The sequence below is a fragment of the Penicillium samsonianum genome (genome assembly GCF_028829775.1).
Source record: "Penicillium samsonianum strain IBT 33392 chromosome Unknown utg000004l_segment0_segment0, whole genome shotgun sequence".
Taxonomy (NCBI): domain Eukaryota; kingdom Fungi; phylum Ascomycota; class Eurotiomycetes; order Eurotiales; family Aspergillaceae; genus Penicillium; species Penicillium samsonianum.
Genome location: NW_026643262.1, coordinates 3,227,665 through 3,240,576, shown reverse-complemented (window position 1 = coordinate 3,240,576; position 12,912 = coordinate 3,227,665). Strand labels below are relative to the sequence as shown.

The 12,912-nt window shown below is 48.4% G+C and overlaps 5 protein-coding genes across 5 annotated transcripts; 2 read left to right on the top strand and 3 right to left on the bottom strand.

Annotated features, from left to right (window-relative positions):
* Positions 1–1,903: 1,903 nt before the first annotated feature.
* Positions 1,904–2,925, bottom strand: N7471_008145 (uncharacterized protein; the record flags this gene model as incomplete). Its single annotated transcript, XM_057280864.1, has 2 exons — positions 1,904–2,748; positions 2,811–2,925. 2 exons carry the CDS (start codon positions 2,923–2,925, stop codon positions 1,904–1,906), a joined length of 960 nt encoding a protein of 319 aa, XP_057135124.1.
* Positions 2,926–6,322: 3,397 nt separating this feature from the next.
* Positions 6,323–6,784, top strand: N7471_008144 (DUF3716 domain-containing protein; the record flags this gene model as incomplete). The annotated part of the gene is made up of 1 exon (XM_057280863.1): positions 6,323–6,784. The coding sequence occupies one exon, from the start codon at positions 6,323–6,325 to the stop codon at positions 6,782–6,784; it is 462 nt and encodes a 153-aa protein (XP_057135123.1).
* Positions 6,785–8,618: 1,834 nt separating this feature from the next.
* On the bottom strand, positions 8,619–9,884 carry N7471_008143 (uncharacterized protein; the record flags this gene model as incomplete). Its single annotated transcript, XM_057280862.1, has 1 exon — positions 8,619–9,884. The coding sequence occupies one exon, from the start codon at positions 9,882–9,884 to the stop codon at positions 8,619–8,621; it is 1,266 nt and encodes a 421-aa protein (XP_057135122.1).
* Positions 9,885–10,288: 404 nt separating this feature from the next.
* Positions 10,289–11,331, top strand: N7471_008142 (ATP-dependent Clp protease proteolytic subunit; the record flags this gene model as incomplete). The annotated part of the gene is made up of 5 exons (XM_057280861.1): positions 10,289–10,456; positions 10,521–10,539; positions 10,625–10,650; positions 10,711–10,852; positions 10,910–11,331. The coding sequence occupies 5 exons, from the start codon at positions 10,289–10,291 to the stop codon at positions 11,329–11,331; spliced, it is 777 nt and encodes a 258-aa protein (XP_057135121.1).
* A 294-nt stretch (positions 11,332–11,625) lies between these two features.
* On the bottom strand, positions 11,626–12,741 carry N7471_008141 (DSC4 family protein; the record flags this gene model as incomplete). The annotated part of the gene is made up of 2 exons (XM_057280860.1): positions 11,626–12,436; positions 12,521–12,741. 2 exons carry the CDS (start codon positions 12,739–12,741, stop codon positions 11,626–11,628), a joined length of 1,032 nt encoding a protein of 343 aa, XP_057135120.1.
* Positions 12,742–12,912: the final 171 nt, after the last annotated feature.

The following is a 12,912-nucleotide window of genomic DNA, read 5'->3' as shown; positions in this document are numbered from 1 at the left end:
GGTCTGCGTGCGGCTTAAATGTAAGGGCTGTGGTGCTGTGGTGGTTGATCCAAAGAAAGCGAGCGTCGGGTCATTGGAGGTTTAAATAGGAAGAAAGGGATCGAAGAAGAAAGAACCGAGAAAGCTAAAGGCGAACAGAACCACGGGAGATCTACTCCGTAGTTCATCCCCCATTATAGCGGACTGAGGTCCACTCCCGATGGGGGCCCACTGTCTGTGGCGTTTGAGGTCACACGCCAGAGCAGCGGGCGATCACGCCATCCAAGTGGCTTTTGACCGCTCTACATTTTGTCACATCACAATCATGGGCAGTTTCTGGTGAGAAAAGTAACCATACAGTTATAGTGAAAACCCGTAGTTTTCAGATAATCAGAGGATCACACTGGTTTTGGCGAGCTAGGAGCAATAGCTGGGAGAAGGACTAGTCGCAGATTATCGGCAGGGGGCAATTGCCTAGTGAATATTACACGCTTCATTTATGGGAGTGCTCTCACAGTATCTCGGCTCAACCGACCGGGCTAGCAGAGACTCGGGAATGTAGCTTCGGCGCGAACCACATCGGTTGTCAAAACGAACGGTGTCTGGGCTATATTTCCCTAATATCGCGGTACCAACCCCCTCTTCAGCTTCTACAATCGGTCTAAGAATCCACGGGGCTATGCTCGGGAAGCCAATAGCAATCCCTCTCAAAGAGGAAAGGTGTTTGCATAGAAAAAAAAAAAAAGAAAAACTTTTTGCTGGTATATCATTCGGCAAAACCAAGCCACCTATGACGATTTGGAGCGGTACCATAGAATATTGGTCACAAGAACGTTCGAATAGAGCAATCTATCGAGTAACGAACCCTAGAGATTCTAGGTATAAGGTAATTCGGAATTGGATTTTCTTGATAATAGGGAAAACAAATGTTCTATCTGAAAAGCCAGGTAGGTATACCCAGCTATAAGTAGGTCGTTGGAGACCCGTTTGATAGGTTCAATAGGTCGACGACTCCCTTCCCTTATATAGCCTTTCTATACATACTCACTTTTTTACTAAGATTAACAAGATGACGACCACTGTTTCTTTTACCACTTCTGGGTGGAATCCACCAACAATCGTGCATATTGCCTCCGTTCTCTTTCTCGTCGTTATAGAACTAGGATTACTGTACTTTGCCTTTCTGGCCCATCATCTTTTAACCAAATTACACGATCTGGTCAAAGTCGGTAGGTAGATCCTTCATTTTTATACTCAATTTTGTGCTAAATGTAGGAGTCAGCGCCAGGACCGGCTATAGTACCGCTTAATCTTAAACCGCATTACGCCGTCAAACCCCAAATACCTTCTGGGCGAAGTTGCTCGGGCACATGGGATATATAGTTATATATAATTTGGCTCCTTTCCTATGGACGTGACATCGTTCGAGATAGACTCGAACAAAAATGTGTGGTCCATTTGGTCTAAAGAAGCCGCTGAGTAGTACTCCGTACGAACTACCGTATCGTTGCTCCCTATGCTATTAAATCACTTAAGACTACTGACTGAATGGTTCCAATGATGGAGTGTGGATGTTCGACTAATGCGGTGATTGAGTTAGATTAATCATTGTTATCTTCTTGTCTTAGCAAGATCAGATCGTGAAGAAGTGATAAGCTTACGGCAAGTCATGACGTTATGTTGAAGAGGTAGAAAATTCCACTTGATACAATTACTGTAATTTACGCAGACTTAGGGTATATCGACGGATTCAAGGTTGGCGGAAAGGTATCTTAATACGGACTAGCGCGATTGAGGTGGGCCTTGGGAAAGAAAGAGAGAGAGATTATAGAGTTAAAGCTGATTTCGAATATCACTGTAACTACTTGGCAATTTGGGCTGAAATCATGTGCCAGCTTACAAAGAGATAAATACTCGAATCTTATCAGAGATTGGCCTTGGTGAGCTCCAACTCAGTCCACTCCCACAAGCGCTTACCCATATCCTTATTACATGCCCATTTGTTCCGACGTTTCAAAATTCCAACAGGCACATAATATCCTCCATTTGTGAGCTCCTCCTTCTTCGCACCAACCGCAGCCCACAGCGAGTTGCACGCGCCCTGGTGCACTGTCGAGGCAGGTAAACGCAGAAACTTAGTGCCCAAAGCAGCAAACAGAAATTGCGAATTCAAAGCGTCATACAAATTCGTTACGATAATCCCTGGATGAACCGCCACCGACGTTATTGACGGGTACCGCCTGCTGAGTTCCGCGGCGAAGAGAATATTGGCAGCCTTCGACGCTCCGTACCGAGAAGTTGTGCTGACCTTTTTGAGCTTCTCTTGATCCAGGATTTTCTCAAATGCCGGCGCGAAAATATGCCCCACAGAATCGAGCGACACGACACGGACATCCGAGCCAGGCTCCTCGGCCGTCTTGAGGAGTATTGGCAGCAGCAATTTCGTGAGATAAAAGTGCCCGGTATGATTTGTGCCAAGCTGGATCTCATGACCCATTTCAGTCTCGCCAGGGGGCAGAGCCATCACACCCGCATTGAGGACGTCGAGACGGGATGATTGGGCGTTCACTTGCTCCGCTGCGTTCTTGATCGATTTACCTGACATCAAGTCCAACGGTATCCAGCTAATTTCAACATCATTTGGAACGGATGTTTTCACCGACTTGATGGCTTCCTCTGCCTTGGCTTCTGAACGCGCACCGAGGAAGATCTTCTTCGGACTGTGCTTGGCTAGCTGGAGGACTGTTTCTTTGCCCAATCCTGCATTTCCTGTGGAAGTGCATATCGTTAGATGCGGCATTTATGCCCCATTGGTATACGGTTCAACCCACCGCCTGTGACCAAGATGACCTTCCCGGTCAGATCTGGGATATCGTTTTCGGGTTTGAAGCTTATTGCACCCGCATATTTGAATGCGTCCATAACAGCTATCACCCATCCAGGCATTTTGGTGAGAGGTGGGAAATATTGGGGTTTAGGTTGCGTTCGGCGTTGAATTGGTTAATAGCCGATGCTAGCAGACTTAGTATATGTACCGGGGGAACTGCATATCTCCCCGGGCTGGACTGAAAGTTTTCATGAAAGCGGAGCCTTCAAAGTTCCAAAGCCCCCGAATGTTTCCAAGGCTATTATCATTAGAAGTAAATGCCTCGCGTGGACTATATTTCAAGGGAGTCACCTGAAAAGCCTTCCAGGGCTGATAAAGTACCTAGGTAGAGTACTTAAGTAACCTTGGAAGTTGGACCTTAGTATGCCAAGCCGACCCCGTGCCCCAACTCTCTCCCGTTGCATTGGTGTAGCTCCTGTATAGAGGTATTGAGATCGCCGTGGTTATAAAGCGCGTTGGGTGGCCTTTAGTCAGGCATCAGAGGCGTGGCTATGGTACGGAGGCTTGAGATGGGCATGAGCGTTGTGGTAAAGTGCGGTAAGAGTCTCTCGACGAGTACATGGGATCTGGATGTGACGAGTTGTAGTGGTAGCGGCCCCCGGTGGGTGTGGACTCATGGATAATCAGTGGTCCTGAATGGAAACTTGATGAAGAGGGTGATAACCAGGGAGGTGCTCAATGAAAGAAATAGAAATCGATGCAGGAGCTAAGAGCTTGTTTTAAGCAACGAGAAAGCACTAGATCAGACGAGGTGAGTAAATCCTGAGTAGGATGTAAATGGCATCCGAAAAGTAGTCCAATCCACCTTGATGTTCAGATATTTGCCTGCATTTGACAACCACGACTGACATTTTGCTCCTCTCTCTTTCTCTTTTCTCCCTTCCCTCTCTCAAATTCCCATCGTCAACCTTTTCTCTATTAACCTCTCATTATGACACCCCCGATTCCTCCCAGCAATGGAAATCATCAGCGTCAACCGAATGACGCCAGTGAACGCGACACTGCAAATCTAAGTTTGGCTGCCCATACCTATTGGCATGCATAATGCTATGCCACTTCACAATATTTCTCCAATATTGGACTGCCGACTAACATCACACGTGCATATATCTAGAAAGCGTGTCTGCATTGAAAAATATGCCATAGCAGCAGTCATCTAGATGCGGAATGCCCATTCACGTCCTGGCGACCCTCCTGTCCATCGCCCACCGGTGCCACTTGCACCACGCGCATTGCGACACGTGGGTCCCGCAATCCCAATACTTATTCCATCCCATGCAGAGTCACCACACGTTTCTTCTTCGCACTCGTCGAGGTTTGATAGCCATACGACTCGCGATACACAGAAATCCAACTTCACCATTGAAAGCACCAAATAAGTTTGAGGATTTGCAAAAGCCCATCAGCAACTCAAGACCCCAGAAATTCCAATTCAAATCCTGCCTTCCAGTCCGGTCCAGGCCATCCTACTTAGGAAGATCAGAGACCTTCCTTGTCTAAGGAGAAATATACCATACTTGAATTGCGACGCAGACTGAAGGCCAAAGGAGTTGAACTTGCTAAGAGTGAAACTCATTCTAAAACCCTGGAAGCAGTCGTCAGAATGCTGAGCCGAGAAGTACAAGCCTTGAGAGATCGAGTGACTCAGCATGAAGACCTCGTTGAAGAATACCCTGAATTGCACCAAAAGATGGAATCATGGGATCGGCTACCGGATAAGACAGAGATTCCCAGGACCTGGGATCTCAGACCCGAATCTGAGACCTAGGATTCAAGATTACCTAGGGATGAAATTTGTTTTCCTTGCTGATCCCTGATCCCGTCTTGATTCCATCTCATCTGACCATCTTGCTTTGAATTTGTTCTTTGCACTATTTGTTGTACTGAGGATTGAATCTTATGATTCAAAATTCATGATTCTAAATCAAGAATTTAGGATGTCTCGGACCCTGTTCCATATGTATGAATCTAACCTGAGGCTAACTCCCATACATAGTGAAATTGAGATTGGATATCGAAGCACAAGAAAGATGAGAATGTGCCCGAAAAGTGTGACTGACTGAGCTTTCCAAGGTTGGCTCTTACCTAAGAAGGTATAACAAAATATCCATGAATAGGTTGTGCCTACATAGATACAGTGACCATGTGGGTAAATGAATTTGATTCAAAGTTGAATGGAAAGTGAGAGGTTGTTATTACACTTTGGAGATAGTTTGCCATAAATTATATCTTATTCGTAGTCAAATACCTTCTATGTCTACAACTCGTATCCTGTCTCTTTCACTTCCATCTCCAACTGGGTTGCATAAGCTGAAAGGAAGTCTACTAAATGGACGTCGAATTGCATACCAAATGCAATGGATAGATTCAGTAGCTAAGGGCTTGCCTCAATAAATACGCAACAAGCAAGCATGACTAAATCACTCGAAGTGAGCAAAATCTGAGTAGAGTGTGTGGTGGTTCTGAGAAGATGCTGTCCAAATAGCCTTCGAAAATCGGACACAAGCCACCTTGAGGCTCGGATACCTGTGTTTAGTCTTTCCTTTAGTCTTTCCTTTTTTGAACTAAAGTCAGTTACGCCTGAGATCTTGCTTCTCTTCTTTATTTTTCTTCATCAACAATCCCTTTGTCTCTCAAACATCTACGATGTCAGCCTCAGTTCCCCTCGGCAATGGAGGAGCTCGTGAGCGAGACACTGCAAAGGTGAGTCTGCACTTGGATACTGTGTGCATTCTCTTTAATCAGGCTTACCGCTCCTATGTCTTTTCGTTTGACTTCTGCTGTCGTGCATCTTGAGACTGGATCCGCCTTGTCTGTTAGCATGCACAATGCCATGCTACCTATATACAATATCTCTACGAGGTTTGACTGGTGACTAACATAATATGTGGATATCTCTAGGAAGCGCGGGCTCATTGCCATGTTTGCAGAGGTAGCAGTCATGTTAGCTTGGGATGCCCAATTACCATCTTTTCTGGTCTCAGGGATGGGGCAATGACTTTCCGGGTAGGATGCACATCCTTGACTATCTCCACAAGAAGGGACAATTCTTCCTATGAGCGAGGCTAAAGACCGAATAGCGACGGGCTACCGCAGTCGAAGAAGGGCAGCCACGTTTCCGCGATTCTTATCCACAACCTGGAGACTCTCCCGTTTACCGTCCACCGGTGCCTCTTGAACCTCGCACGTTGAGATTTGTGGACTCCGCGCTTCCATTGCTCGTTCCCCCACGTGCAACGTCTCCACCGATTATTATACTACAGAAAGCGAAACCGAAAACTTTTGCGACTAACAACACATTGGTGCCCCGTCCCACTACTTCCTATCTGAGCACTGAACACAGTTGGTAAGTTTGAGTACTCGCAAGCTAATGCAATAGAACCAGAACTCTAATACTGTGACTTTCAGGCCCATGTTGGTTTCCGTACTAACCCTTTGGTAGCAAACCACTCCAATATGGACACGAACGGCCTGCCGTATCTCGGGAATATGAACAAGACCGGTTCCGATCCCCAGTTCGCACGGATGCTTCCGATGCCTACGGCCATTGACTGGCGCTCCACCCGTGCCGATGCGCAGCGTTCCGCCCGCGCGGGCATGCCCTTACGGTCTGTGATTGGACAATTATGCGGCCATCAGGCCCCGGTTGGCCAAGAGTGCGACAGTTGTGCGAAGGGGAATGGGCGGTTTGTGAACTGTCGTGTCCTTTTTCTTCCCGATCCGAAACAACCCTCGATTCAATGGTCCTGGGCGTGCGCGAGTCGTAACTTCTCAAGCGGTGCGAACAAGTGTTCCTTCCGTCCGGAGAACAACAACCCCTATGGGGCCAATTTTGATAGTGAGAAAAGTGAGGACCCGGACAACGTGAACGAAACCCCCGAGAATCCGGATACCTACATAGACCTTCACTTTTGGTGAAGCAAAGATCATGATCATTGGCACTTTTGTAAGATTTGTTTGGTCAATAAAATCCGATTCAAGGTTCTAGGAAACTGAGCTCGTATTTGCTCACTTTGTCGTTGGTTTGCTCTGAATTTGTATCTGTATATATGTATTTCCAGCCAGAGATGTCTACAAATACCTAGTACGTATGTTATTAAGCTCTTTCCTTTTTGCTTCCACAACCATCTCAACATCTAGGTCCCCCATTCCCCCCTCCTCAAAGACCACCTCCATCAACCCCTCTCCCTCTACATCCTCATTCTCTCAAAACTCTATCCACCCTGGGTGGCAACAACACCTACTATCATGGTAAGCTCTTTCGGTCTTCCATTATGCTGTGCTTCTGGTATTGTGGGCTTCGGTTTGGGATCCGCAATCTAGATGGGCGCGGCTCAGCCATCAAAGGGCGGCCCATATACACTGGGAGATGCTGCCATACAGACCTCAATACACAGACATTTGTTTCATTGTTAATCTGGTAGCTGACTTCATCTGCGCATATCTACAGGCAGCCAAACGTCCAGGTCGAGCGTGCGGCCGAGTCGGCCACCCACTGAGAGAGTGTGCCTTTCGCAATTTCCACGAGTCAGGCCGGAACATGGCCTCTATGACCACAGTAATTTATATCGTCTCAATGTCGCTTTTCGTCTATACTTCTTACTATTGAATAGTTCCGGGTCCTTATAACTCAGACTCCGCCCATCTCATATGCCAAGCTATGCCTGATGGGTCGCGCGAAGCAGCAGGTACCCCACCCACTTCGATCCCTTGAGGTCTGGAAACCAAGACCGTCACCATTGGCTCTGAGCTCTGAGGCGTCGATGCACAGCAAAGATGCCATTGATCCTACTCCAATCACCCGGTCAACCACCCCTACTAATGGCACTGGAAGGAGCAAAAGTAGGCTTAAGCCATTACAAATACAACTGAAAGTTGGGCTGGGGCAAATTTATGCTTGATAAGGTCGTGACAATAGGAGGACGAGGCTCAGAAGAAGATATTATCGTAGCTAGTGAGTTCATGGGTTTGAAAAATATGAGGTTGGAAATTACCTTGTTCATCTTCAGTTGTCCATCATGGTAAATGAAAACCTAGTGAAAGAAAGTCAATGAAAAGGAGCTTAATGGTTCTCTTTCTTCGTATCCTTATTTTATAGCTGAAGGGGCCGGCGCCTAAATGTTTTGTCGCAGAATACCTGGGCAGAGAGAGACAGTGAGTATGTCCAAACTCCGAGGATGGTAACAAGCCTCAAGACGTTATACGTCAAGACTATATAGAAGTATGTAAAATAGAGGCATTTGATATTGATCGACAAACGGAGAGAGGCAGGGCAGTTGATCTCCCGAGAAACCGGTGGGAATGGCTCTATATATACACACTGGGGTGAAATGAAGGCCGGATCCGCAAGGCAAAAACACAGCCAAAGCAAACCTTGACTTCGCAGGAGGGATATGAGTGCAACCTTGAAATGATCAGATACGGATCTTATACGAGATAGGACAATCGACATTTGATCCAAGAAGAAATGTGAAAATGGACTGTAAACAGTTGTATATATCAAATGTAGACACGGACTCATCGTTGCGGTTCTCGTCACGATATGGCTCCTTTCATTGCCATATAACTGCCCCTAGCGTAATTGTTATGCTGCATTTTTCAACTCACTATGTTCTTGCCCAAATCCATGCATGTGACTCTGATTCCCATCGATTTGGGCTCCACCTCGAGATGATCCCTATAACTGTGGCCTCACAGATCGATATATCCTCACAACACCAAGGTCGAACAACTGAGCCTTTAGATCGCTTTATTATTTGATTATGCGACGACTTCGTTGCTCTGTCAGATCAACACCACTAAGAAGTCGTTTGATTTTCCAGAGGGATATCATCGCATCAATACCGAGCTGATCCTCTGGTCTGAAGAACAGTGCAGTGTGTTGGAACTGACCGTGGGATTCACGGAGTTTGTTGATATCAGACTCAGAAAAAAGCACTGACAGATCAAACACAGGAACCTTCGAGCCGGTTTGCGTGAGAGCCACCGAGTCCAAAGAGCCACTCGGTTGAGACGTACGACCGGTAGCCGCAGAATTCTTTGAGCCAAGAAGCAGGACTCCACCACATTCCATACGATCAAATCGCTCCAGACTTCCCAAAGCGTCCTTCAGCGCATCATCCGAGTACTCGGGCAGATCCAGAGCCCTCCAGACCCCATTGGGGGTGCCGACGCGCTTGTATTTCTCGAGGACTGCACCCAGCTTCTTTACAACAACATCCCTCATACTGCGCAATACAAATTCCGGCGTATCCTCCGACCAGATGATTCTTTTCTCTTCGTGCGCCGTCACAGGACCCTGGGGGTGCTTCCATCGAAACGGCAACAGCCGCATAATCGCTACCTTTTTCCCGCCCCTCTTAGAGAGTGGCACTGAAATAGATCGAATGAGTGGAAGAAGCTCAGCAATGCGAAGCACGAGCTGGCGTCCAGTCTGCTTATCCGGGGTTGTTGGAATTGGTGATGCACCCAAGGAATCCTCTTCCTTGCCTTGTATCCCCATCGGACTTTCGTTTTGGTCTGGAATCGCTGGCTCTGATGAGGAGCCGAAGTTCTTGGTCTGATTGCTTTGCAGCGAGTCCTGCAGCAGACCCACGGGCATCATATAAAGCTTGTCTGAATTTGGTTGTCTAACAAGCCCCCAATTCCCCAGCAGGGCAGATGGAAGTCGTGCACCAGTTACAGAGCACATACGTGCCGGCGAAGCCAGCATCAGGGCCCATGGGTTCTTGAGCAGGTCGGCTTCCTCCTGTGTCGTGGGGCGTCTTTTGCGAACCTTCTCCGCCCCAGAGCGAGGACGTGTGAGGAGAGGAGACTGTGGGAGCCGCTGCGAAGGAGGTATGGAGTCTGCATTCGAATTGCCTGTCTTTGTTTCCAACGTAGTTTTATTGAGTTGGTCGGTTTGTCGCGAGGTCGAGATGCCCCGACTGACTGCCTGAGCGTGTGAAGTCGCTAGTAATTGTCGGAACGCACTCAGGCGCCACTTTGCGTACGGGATGCGCGTACCCACACACTCCATTGTTTGGACGGTTGGGGGAATAGAGCTGATGGTGAGTCGAGTTCAGTTCAGGGCGGAAAAGATGATCTCGGAGCTGTTGCAGGAGCCAATCGGAGCCCCTTATTTGCGGAGAAGTTGTTGATCGAACAGTGATTGCCGAATAGCGTTACAGGGGTGAGAATACCTAATTCGGTTCTCAGATAATACGGATATCAAAACTTTCTCCCAGAAGCATCTTATTCTCCTGAGAAAGTTGATATTAGAGGAAGACCATCACTGCGGGTGGCATTGTTGCTGCCGCTGTTCACTCGAGCTCCTTATCTTAGCGCCGCTCTTATCGTATCAGATGGTTCACCGTCCAGGGTCTCCCGACTCTGCATCTCCAACTCCATACAACTACAAATCGCTTTTGCATATTTTTGAAGATGCCTCCAAGAGCTCCTCTACGCCAGCTAGGGCGGTCTATCCAGAATTCCCCCGTTGCTATCGCTCGGCCCGCAGCCAGATTTGCACGATGCTTCTCCAACCAAGGACCCTCGCCTGCTCAGCCCCCGCGGAGTTGGACACCGACGCCATTCGTGACAGAGACAGTGGTATGTTTGATACCCTCTATGGGCAAAACTTAGTCAATGCGCATAAACTAATCACACTGAACAGGGAGGCGGCTGGCACACTTGTATGTTGCGCAATTGAATCCGTCGACGAAGCTTGTAAATGGCCCGAAACATAATCAACCTACTAACCTATATCGCGCACCGCAGATGATATATTTTCTCGATTAATGAAGGTAACCATAATCTAGGAGAATACCCCCTCCGCAGCCTACCCGTGCTAATCAAGCTTGCAGGAGCGCATCATCTGTCTTAACGGCGAAGTCGACGACACCCTCTCCGCATCGATAGTCGCCCAACTCCTCTTCCTCGAAGCCGATAACCCTGCCAAACCAATCCATCTTTACATCAACTCACCAGGAGGCTCAGTAACAGCCGGTACGTGAGCCTGCCCCAATGGCCATCCTCGACCTATACTAACTAATTATTCCACAGGCCTCGCGATCTACGATACAATGACATATATCGCCTCTCCCGTGAGCACAATCTGCGTTGGCCAAGCCGCCTCGATGGGTTCCCTTCTTCTCGCGGGTGGCGAAGCAGGCAAGCGCTACTGTCTCCCGCACTCCTCGATCATGGTGCACCAGCCCTCAGGCGGCTACTTCGGACAAGCGTCCGACATCGCTATTCATGCGAAAGAGATCCTGCGCGTGCGCACTCAGCTCAATCAGATCTACCAACGCCACCTTACTGGCAAGAAGCAGTTGTCCCTCGATGAGATTGAGAAGCTTATGGAGCGCGACTACTTTATGGGTGCCAGCGAGGCGCTCGAGCTAGGTGTTATTGATGAGATTCTGGACCGTAGAGTCCAGGCGAAGGAGGGCGCTGGGGAAGAGTCTAAGCCTCCTACTGCGTAAATTGCATAATGTGTTTATGGTGCTTTGGTATATACTAGGAGTTCTCGTTGTCTCCTGTTTGGCCCATAGGACTTTATCAGCCGCTTTGTAAGATTATGTTTTAATAAAACCGGTCAGAATAATATTCTCTTCCCTACTTGGGAGTTTGTTTCCAAAGTAGTTTTGGTTCTGGATACTGCTGGGATATATATATATCCAACAAAACAACCTGTAAGCATGGTAGTAAAGCTTTTGTTCATGAGAATTTACTAATACATATATAGTTTACTACCGGAGCTGAGATATAGATTTGCATCATATTGTATTTGCACGCTCAATGCGACCATTAGTCCCAACCTGGAGACCAAACCGCTGTCGGAGGAACGTTGCTGTTTCGGGTGATGGCACGAAGCCCGACGTCGACGGTGCCGCCGCATTTGAGTGGCGCCACTGATCACGAATTGTACCTAGGAAGCTCATGTTGAGAATGACAGCCTCGCCAGCCGCGAATGTATCCATCGGATGCTCGCCCCGAGCACCACTGTCAGATCCAGCGTCGGCCGGGTCGGCCAAGAGGGTTGTGCGCTCTTCTTCAACCTCTTCGTCGATGCCGTTACTGTGATGTGAATCGGAACTATGATGAGCGCGGGACATTGTTTCATCGTCGTTTTCTTGTCGGAGAACGCCACGCTCTTCGGCATCATGGTCTTGTGGTTGGGACTCGTCCGCGTCTAGGCGTGTATCTGTGGTTGTATCTGTGGCTGTATCTGGATTCGGTGGAGTAGGCGCTGGGGCGGGGGTTCCATTAGTCTTCACCCGCTCGATAATCAAGGCCAGCATGATAAAATCGATTAGAAAGATTAAAAGGTCAAACGAGAGAAGCCGGTAAACAGAGACGGGAGTCTGCCCGATGAAATCGATGAACAGTCCCCCATGTAGGTAGCCGCGTGTTTCCTCGCCAGCTTCGGGACGAATCAGGAAGGCATGGAAGAGTATGCAGATGAGGTTACTGCCGATGATGGCGGCGACAAACGGTTGATTACGTGTGGGCTCAAAGGGCGGTGCCTTTGGCGTGAAGAAGATCAATTCGACGATGGCACGTATGGCAAATAGGATAATCGAGCAGCTAGACCAAGAGAGACAGATGTTAGCGGTTTGTCGCAGTGGAAAGAGGGGTGGGGATCATTGCCGGGGTTTGGGTTGGACTTACTCCATGTAATACAGGGCGGAGAGTTGACAATAAACTAATATGTCGAGATCGCGCAGCAATCGATCAATGAAGGCCACTTTGGCGGTCGACTTGACTTTCTTCACACGCGCGTTTTGGCTGCTGAGCGTGCCAGTTGGCATCGGGGGCTCCGCATCGTCATAGGATATGCCGGACACGTCAGCGATGTATTCCGCATCCCGATAGGCACCAACGTCTGTCATAGAGGGTCATGAGGGCTTGGACGTTATCCAACAAGCGAGGTATACGGAGTCGAGGTGGAGACTCCCCGTAGTTTAGTGAGCTGGGGTATGTATGGATGGGTTGGAGACGGAGATGTGACAAGGCGGACTTTCCTCGGTCCGGACCACGTGCTTCTCCCAAGGTACTACATG